General features: G+C 42.3%; 1 protein-coding gene across 1 annotated transcript in view; it reads left to right on the top strand.

Annotated features, from left to right (window-relative positions):
- OTUD7A (OTU deubiquitinase 7A) overlaps nucleotides 1-16,211 on the top strand; it is a 183,623-nt gene that overhangs the window by 21,698 nt on the left and 145,714 nt on the right. Inside the window, exons 2-3 of the mRNA XM_047864481.1 lie at nucleotides 8,039-8,132; nucleotides 9,827-9,981. Coding sequence (XP_047720437.1) covers nucleotides 9,831-9,981 — 151 coding nt within the window. The 5' untranslated portion in view covers nucleotides 8,039-8,132; nucleotides 9,827-9,830. The remainder of the gene's footprint in view (nucleotides 1-8,038; nucleotides 8,133-9,826; nucleotides 9,982-16,211) is intronic.

Here is a 16,211-nt window from a genome sequence, read left to right as displayed (position 1 = left end):
TCAATGTGGAAATACCAAAATTATTTCTGCTAAACTTAGGAGTAAAGCAAATCCCATTATTTCTATTAATATTTACTATTATATTGAATTAGTCGACTCAATCAGGCAAGAGAAAACAAGGCTTAAGAATTGAAAATTAAGGGGGTAACACAATCTCTATTTTCATTTGATATGATTGTATAACTAGAAAAAGAAGCTTTGGAAAAATTTCTATAAACATTAGGATTTTGTAAAATAGCAGAATATAAATTTAACAGCCATAGAAATACAAATCAAAACCACAATGAGATACCACCTTACACCTGTCAGAATGGCTAACATTAACAACTCAGGCAACAATAGATGTTGGCGAGGATGCGGAGAAAGAGGATCTCTTTTGTATTGTTGGTGGGAATGCAAGCTGGTGCAGCCACTCTGGAAAACAGTATGGGGGTTCCTCAAAAAACTAAAAATAGAACTATCCTACGACCCAGCAATTGCACTACTAGGTATTTATCCAAGGGATACAGGTGTGCTGTTTCGAAGGGACACATGCACCCCAATGTTTATAGCAGCACTATCAACAATAGGCAAAGTATGGAAAGAGCCCAATGTCCATCGATAGATGAATGGATAAAGAAGGTGTGGTATATATATACAATGGAGTATTACTTGGCAATCAAAAAGAATGAAATCTTGCCATTTGCAACTACGTGGATGGAACTGGAGAGTATTATGCTAAGTGAAATTAGTCAGAGAAAGACAAAAATCATATGACTTCACTCATATGAGGACTTTAAGAGACAAAATGGATGAACATAAGGGAAGGGAAACAAAAATAATATAAAAACAGGGAGGGGGACAAAACAGAAAAGGCTCATAAGTATGGAGAACAAACTGAGGGTTACTGGAGGGGTTGTGGGAGGAGGGATGGGCTAAATGAGTAAGGGGCACTAAGGAATCTACTCCTGAAATCATTGTTGCACTATATGCTAATTTGGATGTAAATAAAAAAAATAAAAAATAAAATAAAAACAAAATATACATATATATATATATACAGAAAATAACTTAAAAAATGTAACACCCATAAATCAATAGCTTTGTTTATAAATATGATAACCAGTTAACACACATAATGGGAAAAAAGATAACTTTTATGAATACCTAGGCATATATCTAACAAAAAATACAGAAATAGACCCAACTGCATATGCAAATTTAGCATACAATAAGGGAGGCATCTGAAATCAGTGGTGCTTACTCACTGATGGGTTTTTCTGTAAGCAGTGTTGGAATAGCTAGACAGACATAGAGAAAGTGATAAAATTGGATCCATTCCTCACTTGATACACCAGGATCAATTCCAACTGCATCAGAATATTAAATATAGGGGTGCCTGGGTGGCTCAGTTGGTTGAGTGGCCGACTTCAGCTCAGGTCATGATCTCGCGGTCTGTGAGTTTGAGCCCTGCGTCGGGCTCTTGCCGCAGCTTGGAGCCTGGACCCTGCTTTGGATTCTGTGTCTCCTGCTCTCTCTGCTCCCCTGCTTGTGCTCTATCTCTCTCTCTCAAAAATAAATAAATGTTTACAAAAAATTTTTTTAATTAAAAAAAGAATTTTAAATATAAAAAATAAAACCTTTCAATTAGTAGAAGAAAACATGGGTGAATTTCTCTATAATCTGGCAATGAGAAAAAAATTTAAATTAAGACTCAAAATCCCGAAGCATTAAGGAAAAGATAGAAAACTATATATAAACTATTTTTAATAGATTTCATCAAGCTTTGTCAACAAACTGAAGAAAAAAGAAGATGGAGGCAAAACCTATAAATTAAAAAAAAAAAAAAGACCTATCAACCAGTTAACAATCCATGGGCCTTATTTGAATCCTGGTTCAAACAAACTGAAAATCAGTGCCTGAGGCAAAGGAAGAGTTAGCCATAATGATCCTGCCTTCATTTAAAATTTTGCTCAATGGGGTGCCTGGGTGGCTTAGTGAATTAAGCCTCCAATTTTGGCTCAGGCCATGATCTAGCAGTTTATAAGTTCAAGCCCCATGTTGGGCTCTGTACTGACAGCTCAGCCTGAAGGCTGCTTCTGATTCTGTGTCTCCCTCTCTCTGCCCCTCCCCCACTTACATTCTTTCTCTCTCTCTCTCTCTCTCTCTCTCTCTCAACAATAAATAAACATTTTAAAAAAAGAAAAAAAAATGTGTTCGTCAAGAATATTCTTTCACTAAGCTTGATTTTTTTTTAATTTTTTTAATGTTTATTATTTATTTTTGAGAGAGAGAGACAGAGTGCAAGCGGGGAAGGGTCAGAGAGAGGAGACACAGAATCCGAAGCAGGTTCCAGCCTCTGAGCTGTCAGCACAGAGCTGGGCGCCAGGCTCCAACCCACAAACCAGGAGATCATAACCTGACCCGAAGTCAGACGCTTAACCAACTGAGCCACCCAGGTGCCCCTGATTTTTTTTTTAATGTTTATTGTTGAGAGAGAGAAACACACAGAAAGTGAGTGGAGGAGGAGCAGAGAGAGATGGAGACACAGAATTGGAAACAGGTTCTGGGCTCTGAGCTGTCAGCACAGAACACAAGGCAGGGCTTGAATCCATGAACCGTGAGATTACGATATGAGCTGAAGTTGGACACTTAACCAACTGAGCCATCCAGGAGCCCCAAGTTTGATTTTTTTGATGTAGCACTTGATTTCCAAGATCTTTGCAGCGCCTTAAGTTTTGTGGCAAGTGTCTCACCTTTCTCGCCCTAGTCCTGGCCCTGCTGGGTGCCAGGCACTGAGAAGCCTGGAGAAGCTAAAGGAGAAAGAAGTTGGATTCGGGCACTCAAACAGCAGGCCCTCTGTTGGAATAAACGGACATTACAGACAATTACATGCAAGGCATTGACTAGCTTGTTTGCTGTTCTGGGGTGGAGAATAACCCTCAGGCACTCATTCTCCCCAAGGTCTTCCTCTGTCTGTCTCCAGTGGTCAGACTGCCAGCCTCCACCTCCATCTCTGAGTCTGGGTCTCTATCCTATCTTGCTGCCTTCCAGTCTCTGGTTATAACATCTGCTGACAAATCCAATTGAGACGTGCTTTACTTAGGCTCCACTGAAATGAAATTAATGAAAAATAGATCCTGATGCAATTTTACTCTTTATCCTGGCTACATCTTTTTCCTGAAATCTTCCTCTCTCTAGTTAGACCAATCCCTGCACTGCACAGTGGCCCAAATCCAGCAGTCTCTATGGCCCGCACCTGTTTGTGCATCTCTCTGCTTGTTGGGAAGCTCCTGGGGGAGCCCAAAGAGCTCACAGTTCCTAGTGTTTGAGCCTCACACACTCACTAGAATAGCAACTAAAGGTAATAGCAAGTTAATAAATGCTCATTGCTTGAATAATAAATGAATTCAGGCATCTTGATTACTGGACAGAATGTGGTATTGAAGTCAGGAACACCCATGCAGCATGAACACTGATTCCAAAACAGAGTACTGGAGGCATGCCTGGGCTGTGCAGGGAGAGGGGAGCTCTGTGTGAGCCTGTGCAGCAGGGTTAGTATGGCCAGAGAGGACATCTCCAAGTGATGAATGAGGACAGTGAGCACAATGGGGAAGGAGGGCGAGCCTCATCAGGGGCTGCCCTGGATGGAGTTCTCAGGAGCCAGTGGGCAGAACAGGAGGTTCATTGATCAGAGGTGTGAGTTCTGAAAATCTGACCAATTCTGTATTTCAGCTGAAGAAGGAAGGGAATAAAATTTGGTTAGGGAAATGGGAAGGCAGAAATCAACAAAAGAAAAGACAATTATAAAGGGGAAAAATGTCACCATGTTGGTTCTAATGCTGTATCATTATTTTTGCCTCTTTTAGAAATGCTCATTAGCAAGCTAAATTCACATCTCTGAGAACAGTGGTTCTGGGACTTCAGCACAGGACGGAATCCCCTAAGGACATGTCAAACCAATTGGCAGGGCCCACTCCCAGAGATTCTGATTCAGCAGGCCTGGGGTGGGGCCTGAGAATGGGCATTTGTAGCAAGCTCCCAGGGGGAACCTGTTGCTGCCCTTCTGAGGAATCACTGAGAATCACTGTTCCAGAGGGCCTGGCTCTGACCCCCAGTAACAAGAGGATGATCTTAAATATCTGTACAGCTCCTAATTGTTTACAGAGCTCTTTCATGGACACTGTGATTCACTTAATCTCCTGTAAACCCCACCAAACCCTGCCATGCTTGATAGAGCAGCCATTCCCCATTGTTTGTTATGCATCCGCCATCAGCCATCAGCCTCCTCAGGTAGGGCACTTAGGATGGGGCAGAGCTAAGGAGGAGGGTTCTTCCCCACTCAGCCCCTTGAGGGGGAGGGAACAAAGTCACATACTCATGCCCATATTTAATTAACTAAACCAAAACACAGTGTTTTTATTTTTTTTTAATGTTTATTTATTTTTGAGAGAGAAGGAGACAGTGTGCAAGCAGGAGAGGGGCAGAGAGAGAGGAAACACAGAATCCAATCCTAAGCAGGCTCCAGGCTCTAAGCTGTCAGCACAGAGCCTGAACAGGGCTTGAACTCATGAACCAAGAGATCATGACCTCAGCCTAAGTCAGTTGCTTAAACCACTGAGCACCCAGGTGCCCCAAAACAAAGTTATTTCAAATAAATGTATGGAGTGCTTTCTACGAAGTTGGATGGTTTTTGCTTCATTTGGTTAGTAGGAGCTTATAATTTAAACTTGACATTAACCTTCCTATTTAATAACGAACACAAGCCTAATGTGTAATGAAATATGCAGATAGTGCATTTTATCAATATTCCAGTTTTGGCAGTATTTCCCAAAGTATGGAATAGGACCACCCCGCCCCCGTCAGAATCAGCCCCTGTGATTCCACCAGTGGATGAGCTCCTCCCCCAGCCCTCCACATCTGACGTGTGTTCCTGTGTGTGTGTGTGTATACACACGTGCGCGTACACACGCATGCATATGCACGCATGCACCCACGTCAGAAACAAAGAGACACAGAGGCAGAGAGCCACATTTAATATGCAGATATTAAAAAGACCTATGTCATTTGCTTTTGTCCCCTCTAGTATGTTGGGGGGGAGGGTGGCATGATAGTTTACACTGTCACAGGAATTAAGGGGACACCGCTGGGACAGAGCACAGCTGGGAGGTTGGACAGGGGTCAGGCACACAGCCTTGTCACAGCGAAGCTGGACTCTGAAGGGAGCCACTTGAGAAACATTTTCAGTAAGAACCAGGCAAGAGAGCATACTTGTGAGTGTGCAGGAAGCTCTCCCAGGAGTATGACCTCAGGGAATCAAGGGAAAGGAATCCTCCCTGGGAGGCAGAGGGCCAGGGTCTGGAAGAGGGGCAGGCAGGGCCAGGCTGCTGTAGGAGAGAGAGATCAGCATGGGAAGGGCCTCTGGACCCCATGGTCAGCCCAGCCTTGCTGCCTGAAGGGGAGGAAGGTGAATGGCCACCGACCACTCTGGGAGCAAGAGGAAGAGGACTGCATGTGGAAACCAGGCACATCTCTGCAGTGTTTCCCCCCCTTCTTCCCTTCTCCAAACCTCCATCACCTCACTCATAAAGAGGAGTAATAAAAATACCTATTCAATGCAGAGGATGTTCAACCAAGTGGTTTTTAGAAAAATGCCTAGGGAGGAATCTGGTGTTCAGGCAGTTGCCACTGTCCTGCTGGTCTGTGACCAGCTGACAATGGGCCATCCCCCACAGGGCCTGTTAAGACCCGTCTCTGGGGCCACCTGGGTGACTCAGTCAGTTAAGCATCCAACTCTTAATTTCTGCTTAGGTGATGATCTCATACTTCGTGAGTTTGAGCCCTGCATCGGGCTCTGCGCTGACAGCACAGAGCTTCCTTGGGATTCTGTCCACCCCTCTCTCTGCCCCTCCCTTGCTCACTCTCTCTCTCTCTCAAAAATAAATAAAAATAAACTTAAAAAAAAAAGACTGGTCTCTGAAGCCCTCAGGGAGACAGTGCTGCCCCTCAGCTGTGCACTTCACCCACCGTGGTCTGTCTCATGGGGCTGCTCAGAAGCGAAAGAGTGGTAGATGCACACACATGTTAAGATGGCAGAAGGAACCTGAGTTTCATTTCTTATCAGTTTTCACATAGCAGTTGGAAAACTGCTCTTCTCTCTTTTCTGAGACAGTCCAACCCTGGGATATTACAACAGACAGGGTCCTTATTCATGGGGTCAAAGACCTGGGGCCATACAGGCAGTAGTGATGGGACAACTGTGGCACCAAGAGACTGAATCCTGGGCCAACCTTCTATTCCCATGCTGCACCGCCTCTCCTAAGACAAAGTCAGAGTGAGAACAGCTTGGCACACCACTGTTCCCAGGGTGAGACCCTCAGAGGAGTTCTGTCCCACGGCCAAGATGCACAGGAATGAGAAGGATTGCAGAGCGAGGGCATGATCCCCCTGAATTCACACCAATAGTAGAAGGCAGTATGGGTACATGGGCCCATGAAATGTAGGTTGAGGGACTCAGCAGTGCACTTGAAGAGATGGCATGGGGCAACAGGGTGAGGGTGGCCAAGGTGGCCAGAAGCCTATATCCCCATGGCCCATCCGCCCCTGTCATCACAGTGCCTGAATATGAAGCTTTGGTGGCAGTGGGTGGGGTGGGGTAGGGTGGGGGTATGAGGTTTAAAAAATAAGTCTTCAGGGGATAGGCAGAGTAACTTCTTTTCATGCAAATGGTTATATTTGAATGTGGTTTAAAAAAAAGTGTATTTTAAACCCACTCTTTAATCTCTGCATGGAGGACAAGGTACAAAGAAGGAGGTAGTAGGCATAAATCTGCACTCTAACACTGGCGAAAGCTTGTCATGGTCACAGCACGGTGACCTATATGAGCATAAAAATATTTTGACGGAATTACTCCCAATGACCAAAAGGTGGAAACAACACAGGCATCCAGCTACAGATGAACAGATACACAAAAGGTGGCATATCCATACAATGGAATATTATTCAGCCTTGTTGTGAACTGCATCTGCGTGTCCCCTCAAAATTCATATATATTGAAGCCCTAACCCCCAATGTGGTATATTAGCAGGCAGGGCCTTCAGGAGGTAATGAGGTCTAGATGAAGTCATGAGGATGGAGCCCCATGATGGTATTAGTGTCCTTGTGAGAAAGAGAGACTAGAGTTCATTTTCTCTAGTGAGTTATGCTGTGAGAACACAGCAAGAAGTAGGCAGTCTGCAAGCCAGGAAGTGGGCCTTCACCAGGCACTGGCTCTGCCGACACCTTGATCATGGACTTCCCAGCCTCCAGAACAGTGATAAATAAATGTCTCTAGTTTACATCATCCAGTCTGTGGTATTCTGTTTCAGCAGCCCAAAGAGACCAAGACAAGCCTTAAAAAGGAAAGAAATTCTGACCTGCTACAACACAGAAGAACCTTGAAGCCATTACTCTTAAGCAAACTAAACCAGTCGCAAAAGGACAAGTATTATAGGATCCACTTGTATGACATACCTAGAGTTTTAAGATTCAGAAACAGAAGTAGTACAGTGGTTGCCAGAAGCTGGGGATGGGGGAGAAATGAGGAGTTCGTGTTTAATGGGTACAGGGGAAGATGAAAATGTTCTAGAGATAATGGTGGTAATATTTGCACAGCAGTGTGAATGGTAATGCCACTGAACTGTGCACTTCAAAAAGGTTAAAATGGTAAATTTCATGTTATATATGTTTTCACAATAAAAAACCAGCTAAGGTTAAATGTATTAACTGGGTGTTGGTAGCAGGATTTAAAACAGCTCTGTACTGTGAAAGGGATACTCATTGAAATATGGATACCTACTAAAATGAAGTAAGTTGAGGTACCCCTTCCCTTGCAGAAGCCACCTGGATGCAGGGGCTGATGGTTGCTAGTAGGCAGGTGCCTGTGGGGCCCAGTCAGGCAGCAGTGGGCCACAGACTGTTGACCATGTCTCAGATGCAGCCTCATGTGACAAGAAGCAAAGCCTTCAGGTCTGTCTGCAATTAAGAATAACATACTCTTATTCTCTGATTTGCCCCCCAGGTGGAAGTGACAAAAGAGGAGCTCCACCAGCCAAGGCTCCAGTACGTGAAGAGAAGGAAGAAGGCAATCTCCTAATTGGTACCATATACATCAGGTCAAATAGTTTTCTTTCTTTCCAGCAACACCAACCAAAAGTTCCACCCAACTAAGAGCCATGTGCAAGATAGTGTAAAAACAGTGAACATCTCTGAGGTCACACATCTCCCTGCCTGATCCCCCATCCTAATAGTCTTGAACCTTAGATGAGTTTATTCCCCCTTACAAATACACAAAGAGGATCAAAGAGGTTAGACAGCATGTCACATCTCCCCATAGTGGCAGGTCTGAGGCTCAGGTTAGGCCAGCGTGCCTGGCTCCAAAGCAGCAGCAGTTGTCAGAGAACTGGCCCACAGAGCAGAGCGTCCAAGTGGTGGTTATCTGGAAAGAAGGAAAAGGACACTCAGCAATAGCATGGGATTTGAACTCACCCCACAATGGGTAAAATTAATAGCATACTTAATTATATGCTTACTTTATGCCAGTGTAAAATTTTCCATGGCCTTTTATATCAGTATAACATCTACAGTGGTCTCAGCAAACTTTCTGTAATAGTCCAGATAGTAAATGTTTTTAGTTTTGTGGGCCTTGTGGTCTCTGTGTTAACTGCTCAACTCAGCCATGTGCAAAAGCAACCAGAGACAACATGTAAATGAATGGATGTGACTGTGTTCCAATACAATTTTATTTACAAAGACAGTTGGGGGTCACAGGTGGCCCATGAGCCATAACTTGCCCACCCCTTATGTATGCAAACACAGGGATACATTTCCATTTTATCAGCCATGACCAGGTATCCACCAGTGGCCCAGCACCAGTTCACCAGTGTGAGCCTTACATGCCATGTGCTGGTTGCTTTCCTCCAGCAATTGGCTGGTGCCTCTTGTGGTCAGGCTGCAGGATATCTGTTGCACCTTTCTAACCAGGATTATCCCACCTGGGAGATCTAGCATCTTTATGAATTTTGTTCGGCTGTTACTGTGACTGTCATGGTTCTTGGAAAGATGACAGATAGCTTAGCAGACATCTCAGCAAGTTTGGTATTTCAGTCAACTCTGGATTGTGTGGACTCCTTCCTAAGAGCCAAGTGGGGGGTGAGAGCTGAGGGGGTGGGTTGGCACATTGATAAAGCCTGTAATTGGGATATGGTGGGTGACACAGTTACATTGTGGAAGTGTTACATGTTTGAGTAACTTGGAAGAGCATTGGAAATCAAGAGTAACTCCAAATCAATCAACGTGGACTTAGGGGATTGATTTTTTTTAAGTTCTTATTTATTTATTTTGAAAGAGATTCAGACAGCACAAGTAGGGGAGGGGCAGAGGGAGAGGAAGAGAGAATCCTAAGCAGGCTCCACGCTGCTACCGCAGAGCCCAGTGTGAGGACTGTGAGATCATGAACTGAGCCAAAGAGTCGGACACTCAACCAACTGAGCCACCCAGGAGCCCCAGGTGTTTGATTTTTTGTAAAGAATCTACTCTATCTTCTTTTCAACCAGCTGTCATTGGAGGTAACAGAACGTAAGGTCAGAAACACTCTGGTTCATAATGCCCCCCCTTCTCTCATAGGGTGCACTCAGAGGGATGAAACTTGGATTTGAGTTTTATTCAGTGTCCTACATGAAGAATGGAGCAGTTATCCCAAACAGACAGAAATGGCTTCTCTCCATTCTCTGTGTGTTCTCACTCACGTGCACTTTTGCCACTTACATCCCCACTTACAGCACTGGGGCTTCCCTCTTCTTTCTTGCAGATGGATGGTTTCTAGCCTGCTTCCAAACCCCACCTCGGCTGAGTGTTGGGCAGCCCTTCTACATGATCCTATGACTCTTGATATGGACGCAGTCCTGTCAGACTTTGTTCGGTCCACGGGGGCAGAACCTGGTCTGGCCAGAGACCTGCTGGAAGGTAAGCTAGCCTCCTCATCCCACGCCACTCTCTTGGCCCTAACTACCTTGCAACCCGGTGACAAAAGATAAGAAGATTTTTGTTGCCTGACAATGGTGGTACCTGGACTCTTAAAAAAAGGTGTGGGGGGGTGATGAAATTATTTTTGTTATTCTTGGCTTTATTTTGAGTATGGAATAGATTACTCAATTCTACAGTAATAGTGCAAAAGGCATTATTAGTTCAGCTTTGCTTTGCATTAAAGCTTAAAGATATTGAGTCAGTTTATCAGAAATCACTTTTTTTAAAGGAACTATATTCCATAGAGCAGAAATAATAGAACATTCAAGAAAACATTTTATTGGAGACCTGAGCATTTCTTTTTTTAAAAATTTTTTGACATTTATTTATTATTGAGAGACAGAGAGACACAGAGCATGAGCAGGGGAAGGGGAGAGAGAAGGGAAGACACAGAATCTGAAGTAGGCTCCAGGCTCTGAGCTGTCAGCACAGAGCCCAACGCAGGGCTCAAACTCACTGTGAGATCATGACCTGAGCCGAAGTTGGTTGCCTAACCAACGGAGCCACACAGGCGCCCTAAGACCTGAACATTTCTCATCTCTATCTTCACTGAGACAAAAATACTTTAGGCCAAAGTTTTTGATGAAGAAAAACCACCTACCAGCCAGTAAAATAGGTGGTAATAATTCATACGCAAGAAGGCAGAATTCATCATCAAGCCATACATGTAGATATCATTTGTTACATGAAAAATGTGCAATTTCTGTCTCAGCCTCTAAAAGGGATTTACTTTGTGTATTTTGAAAATCTTTGTGGTGTGTGTGTGTGTGTGTGTGTGTGTGTGTGTGTTTGGTGGGGTAAAAGGTGGGAAGAGCCTATTACAATTTCTCAGAACAAACAAATGCGTGAGAGAATTTTTAAATGATTACCCTTGGCTTCAAATGTATAAGCCACTGTTTACGGAATTAGCTAAGACTTGGTTAAGTATCATAAATCACTGTCATCCCTTAATTCACTTAGGAAACGATGTGGATTACTCTACATTTGTGGGAATGGTGGAGGTTACCACTCAATCCTGGTGAAAATTAAAAGCCAGCTCTTCAAGGGTTCTGAGAAAATGGCAATAGGGAAGCAGCAACAGTGCAATTTTTAACTTTCCCTGAAGCTCCCAGAATGTCAGACAAACTCAGGGTTCAGAATAAAATATGCTTACTGAACATTTATGACATACATACATCAAAGTGTGATTTTCACCTCCCAGTAGTCACATCCTCTCCCTGCATTTCCGTTGCTCTGAAGTAAGCGGCAGTGCAAAGAGGCAGGTTCAGAATGAGGTTGGCAGCGAGAGCTGGGGCCAAATCCAGATCCAGCCACTTACTGCCTGTGACACATAGGGCAGATTGTTTTCTTCCCTTAACCTCAGTTTTTTCTGTATATTGAGCCTAACCCACCTTCCAGGGTGGTTACATGCATTAGAAGCTGTGATGTCAAATGCTTAGTGGAGTGACCTGTGTGTAGCAGAGGCTCAAAAAACAGTTGAAGAAAAAAACAAACAAAAACAGTTGAAGAAGATCCCCTTTGTCATTGCAGCCTCAGTAACTGGCACTGACATTGTGCTTAATATCTAGACAGCCTTAAATAGAAAATGAGAATTGTCAGCTTTTTTCTTCCTTAATTTTATCTTTTAAATGAAAATACTGAAAAATTGACCTTTTGGGGTGCAATTCTAAGAATTTTAACATATGCATAGATTTATTTTTTTAAGTTTACTTACTTTGAGAGAGAGACAGAAACAGATTGAGGGAGGGACAGAGAGAGAGAGGGAGAAAGAGAAACCCCAAGCAGGCTCTGCACTGTCAGTGCAGAGAACAATGCGGGGCCCAAACCCACAAAATGTAATATCGTGACCCGAGCTGAAATCAAGAGTCAGAAACTTAACCAACTGAGCCACCCAGGTGCCCCAACATGCATAGATTTATGTTACTATTACCACTCTCAGATGAGAGAATCACCTCATTCCCCACCCCCAGTCCACCTTTCTGCTCTGTTTGATGGTCATGCCCTCTCCCACCGTATTCACTGGCAGCCACTGCTCTGTTTCCTGTCATGTTAGCTTTGTCTCTTTTAAGAGTGCCATAGAAATGGCGTCATATAAAACCTAATCTTTTGAAACTGGCTTCTGTTCACTCAGCATAATTATTTTGAGATTCATCCAAGTTGTGTGTGGAGTTTGTCCCTCTCTATTGCTAAGTGCTACCCATTCTAGAAATGAACCACAGTTTGCTTTCCATTCACCTGTGCAAGGGCATTTCAGCTGCTTCCCATTTGGGGCAGTTATGACTAGAGCTGCTATAAACATCTGAGAACCGGGGTTTTTGTGAACATAGTTGAAATTTTTCCAGGGTGAACACAGAGAAGTGGGGTTTGCTGGTTCATATGGTAACTGTATGTTTAGATTTAAAAGAACTTGCCGAACTGTTTTCCAGAGTGCTGAACCATTTTGCATTTTGACCAGCAATGGTATTTCTTTTTTCATTATCATTATTTTCGTGATTCTCATAGGTGTGTATGGATATTTCCCTATCACTTTAGTTTTCATTCCCCCACTGACCAATGATGTTCAGTTTTTTGTTATTATTTTCTATCTGTATCTTCTCTTTGAAGATATCTGTATCTACTCTTTCAGTTCTTTGGCCTATTTCTAAATGGAGTTATTTGATTTCTTACAGTGGAATTTTGAGGGTTCTGTATATATTCCGTGAATATCATCCTTTGTCAGAGATGAGATTTGCAAATATTCTCCTCCAGTCTGTGTTTGAATTTTTATCCTCTTGCCAGTTTCCTTTGCAGAGCAAAAGTTTTTAATCTTGATGAAGTCCAATTTATTTTTTTCTTACATAGGTGACATTTCAGGTGACATGTCTAAGAGCCTTTGCATGACAATAATGAAGATTTTCTCCTAGATGGTTTCTTAAAAGTTTTATACTTTATGGGCACCTGGGTGGCTCAGTCGGTTAAGAATCCGACTTTGGCTCAGGTCATCATCTCTCAGTCTATGGGTTCAAGCCCTGCATCAGGCTCGGTGCTGACAGCTCAGAGCCTGGAGCCTGCTTCCCATTCTGTGTCTCCCTCTCTCTCTGCCCCTCCTCTGCTCGTGCTCTGTCTCTCTCCCTCTCTCTTTCTCTAAAAATAAATAAACATTTTTAAAAATTTATAAAAGTTTTATACTTTAGGTCTCCAACTCATTTTGAGTGGGTTTTTGTATGACGTGAGATTTGGGCGAAAGTTCATTTGTATACGTATGGAAGTCCATTTGTTTCAACACCATTTGTTGAAATGCTTATCCTTCCTCCTCTGTTGAATTGCCTTGGTGCATTTGTCAAAAACCAACTAAATGTATCTGTGGGAAGCTATTTCTTGATGCTGATTGTGTTCCATTGATCAACATGTCTATTCTTCTGCCTGTACTTTGCCATCTTGATTAGTATAGCTTTGTGGTGAGTCTTAAAATCAGCATGATTCTTCCAATCTTATTTTTCTTTTTAAAAAGCATTTTAACTATTCTATTACCTTTGCCTTTCCATATAAATATGAGCATTAGCTTATGTCTGTTTATAAAATTTCCTGCTGGGATTTTGATTGGAATTATGTTAAATCTGTAAATCAATCCTATGTTTTGCCTTATACTCTATGAAGTCAGCATAGCCATACTTTACATTTATGTAGGACTTTTTTGTTTTCTTTCATCCACATTTTGTAATTTTTAGCCTATAAATCCTATATGTGTTTGTTAGATTTATATATAGGCCTTTTTTTGAGGTACTGTAAATGGTATTTTTTTAAATTTCAGTTTCTAATTGTTCATTGCTAGTATCGAAAAATATAACTGATTTTTGTGTGTTGCCCTTGTATCCTACAATCTTAGTAAATTCAATTATTTGTTCTAGGGTATATGTGTATGTGTACACCCTCATGCATGGGTGTGTGTGTGTGTGTGCATGCGTGTGTATATTCCTTTGGATTTTCTACATAGGCAGTCATGTTATCTCTAAATAGGGGGAGTTTTATTTATTCCTTTCAAATATGTATGCCTTTTGTTTATTTTTCTTGAATTATTGCATTGGCTGGGACTTCCAGGAAAAGGTTGAATGGTAATGGTGAAAGAGAGCATCCTTGCCTTGTTCTTGATCTTAGGGGGGGGAGCAGTCCCCCATCAGTCTTTCATCATTATGTAAAATAGCTGTATGTTCTTGTAGATAGTTCTTCATAAGGTGGAGGAAAGTCTTTTCTGTTCATAGGTTGCTGAGAGTTTTATCGTGAATACATGTTAACTTTTTCAAATGCATTTTCTACACAATTGATATGATCCAGTGTTTTTTCCTTCTTTAAACTGCTAATAAAATAGATTATACTGATTGCCTTCTAATACTAAACCAGGCTGTCAGCCATTATTTAAAGATTTTTCTTTTTTTTTAATTTTTTAAAATGTTTTATTTTTATTTTTGAGACAGAGAGAGACACAGCATGAATGGGGGAGGGTCAGAGAGAGAGGGAGACACAGAATCTGAAACAGGCTCCAGGATCTGAGCTGTCAGCACAGAGCCTGATACGGGGCTCGAACTCAGGAGCTGTGAGATCATGACCTGAGCCGAAGTCAGATGCCCAACCGACTGAGCCACTCAGGTGCCCCTATTTAAAGATTTTTCTAATCCACGTTTTTCTCTTCTCCTGAGACTCAGCTGATATGACTCTTAGAATTTACTACCATTCTCAATTCACTGCAGTTCTATTCACTTTCTTTCTCAATCTTATATCTATTCCAATTAGATTATTTCTGTTGCTCTGTTTATATATTTACTATTTCCTTTGTCATCTCTATTCTGTTATTGAACCCATCCAATGAATTATTTTATTTGGGTTGTTGAAACTTTTTTTTATTTCTTTTTTTAATGTTTACTTATTTATTTTTGAGAGAGAGAGAGAGAGAGAGAGAGAGTGCAGGGGAGGGACAGAGAGAGAGAAGGAGACACAGAATCCGAAGCAGGTTCCAGGCTCTGAGCTGTCAGCACAGAGCCTGATGCAGGGCCCAAACTCATGCAACTGTCAGATCATGACCTGAGCTGAAGTCGGACACTTAACCGACTGAGCCACCCAGATGCCCCCAAATTTTATTTCTAACATTTCCACTTGATTCTTCTTTATATCTTCCATTTATTTGCTGAGACTCTGTATTTTTTCTCCTGTTATAAAACATGTACAATAACCGCTCTGTAGTCTTTGTCAAATAATTCCAATAACAATTTCATTTCAGTATTGCTATTGAGATGTCTCTGGTTTTTGTTTTGTTTTGTTTTGTTTTGTTTTTGTATATGAGTAAATTTGGATTGACATTATGAAGATTATGTTTTGAGACTGTGGCTGTTGTTTAAACTTACGGTACATGTTATTTTTGTTTTAGAAGACAATTGCCCCAGTTGAGTTCAGATCAGAAGTTCCAGGTTCCCCAAGACTTCGGTGAATTGCAATTCCAAGGTCAACTTTAGTTGACCAGTGGCCAGTCTGCACCCTAGGCAGGAGTCTGTCCCATATTTCACTACTCAAAGACTCTGGAATCTATTTATAGTCAGATCCATACATGTACAGCTCAGGGTTAAACCCAAGCATTCAGGAACAACTTTAAGGGGTTGTTTTCCCAAATTCCTGCCTCATTGTAATCTCTTCAATAGTTCTGGATCCCTGGGACTCTACTCTTCCAGTCTTCTAGCAAGCTGGAGCTTTGTTTACCCCCACATTTCTACACACTTGATTCGACTGTACTTATATCTGAGCTAAGCAATAAGAATCCAGAAAGAGAAGAAAGCTGTGGGGTTCACCTCTGGGGACTGAAACTCATGTGATTAAAAAGGATTTCTCTGCCTCCCTGGGTTTTTTTCCTGCCATCCTCCATTGCTGCCACAAAATTGCTTGAGGTCTGTAGCACTAGAGAACTGATAAATTTTTTTAAAAAGATAAATTAAGGGTTTCTACACACTCTGTGAACATTAGAGATCCCTTTTCTGTTTGGGGGGCCAGAACTAGATGGCCTTGCCTGGAGCTAATGCCCATTTCTGAGTTTGAGGCTGCAGTAGATTCTTACTGGGGAGACTTCAGCTCACCACCAGTTCTGGAGTACTTTGAGCTATTGCTTCTTCCTCAGTCTGCCTGAGGAAGTCTCACATATACCTCTGAGT

Source organism: Prionailurus viverrinus, chromosome B3 (assembly GCF_022837055.1).
Source record: "Prionailurus viverrinus isolate Anna chromosome B3, UM_Priviv_1.0, whole genome shotgun sequence".
NCBI classification, from domain to species: Eukaryota; Metazoa; Chordata; class Mammalia; order Carnivora; family Felidae; genus Prionailurus; species Prionailurus viverrinus.
This window is presented reverse-complemented; position numbering and strand designations above follow the sequence as displayed.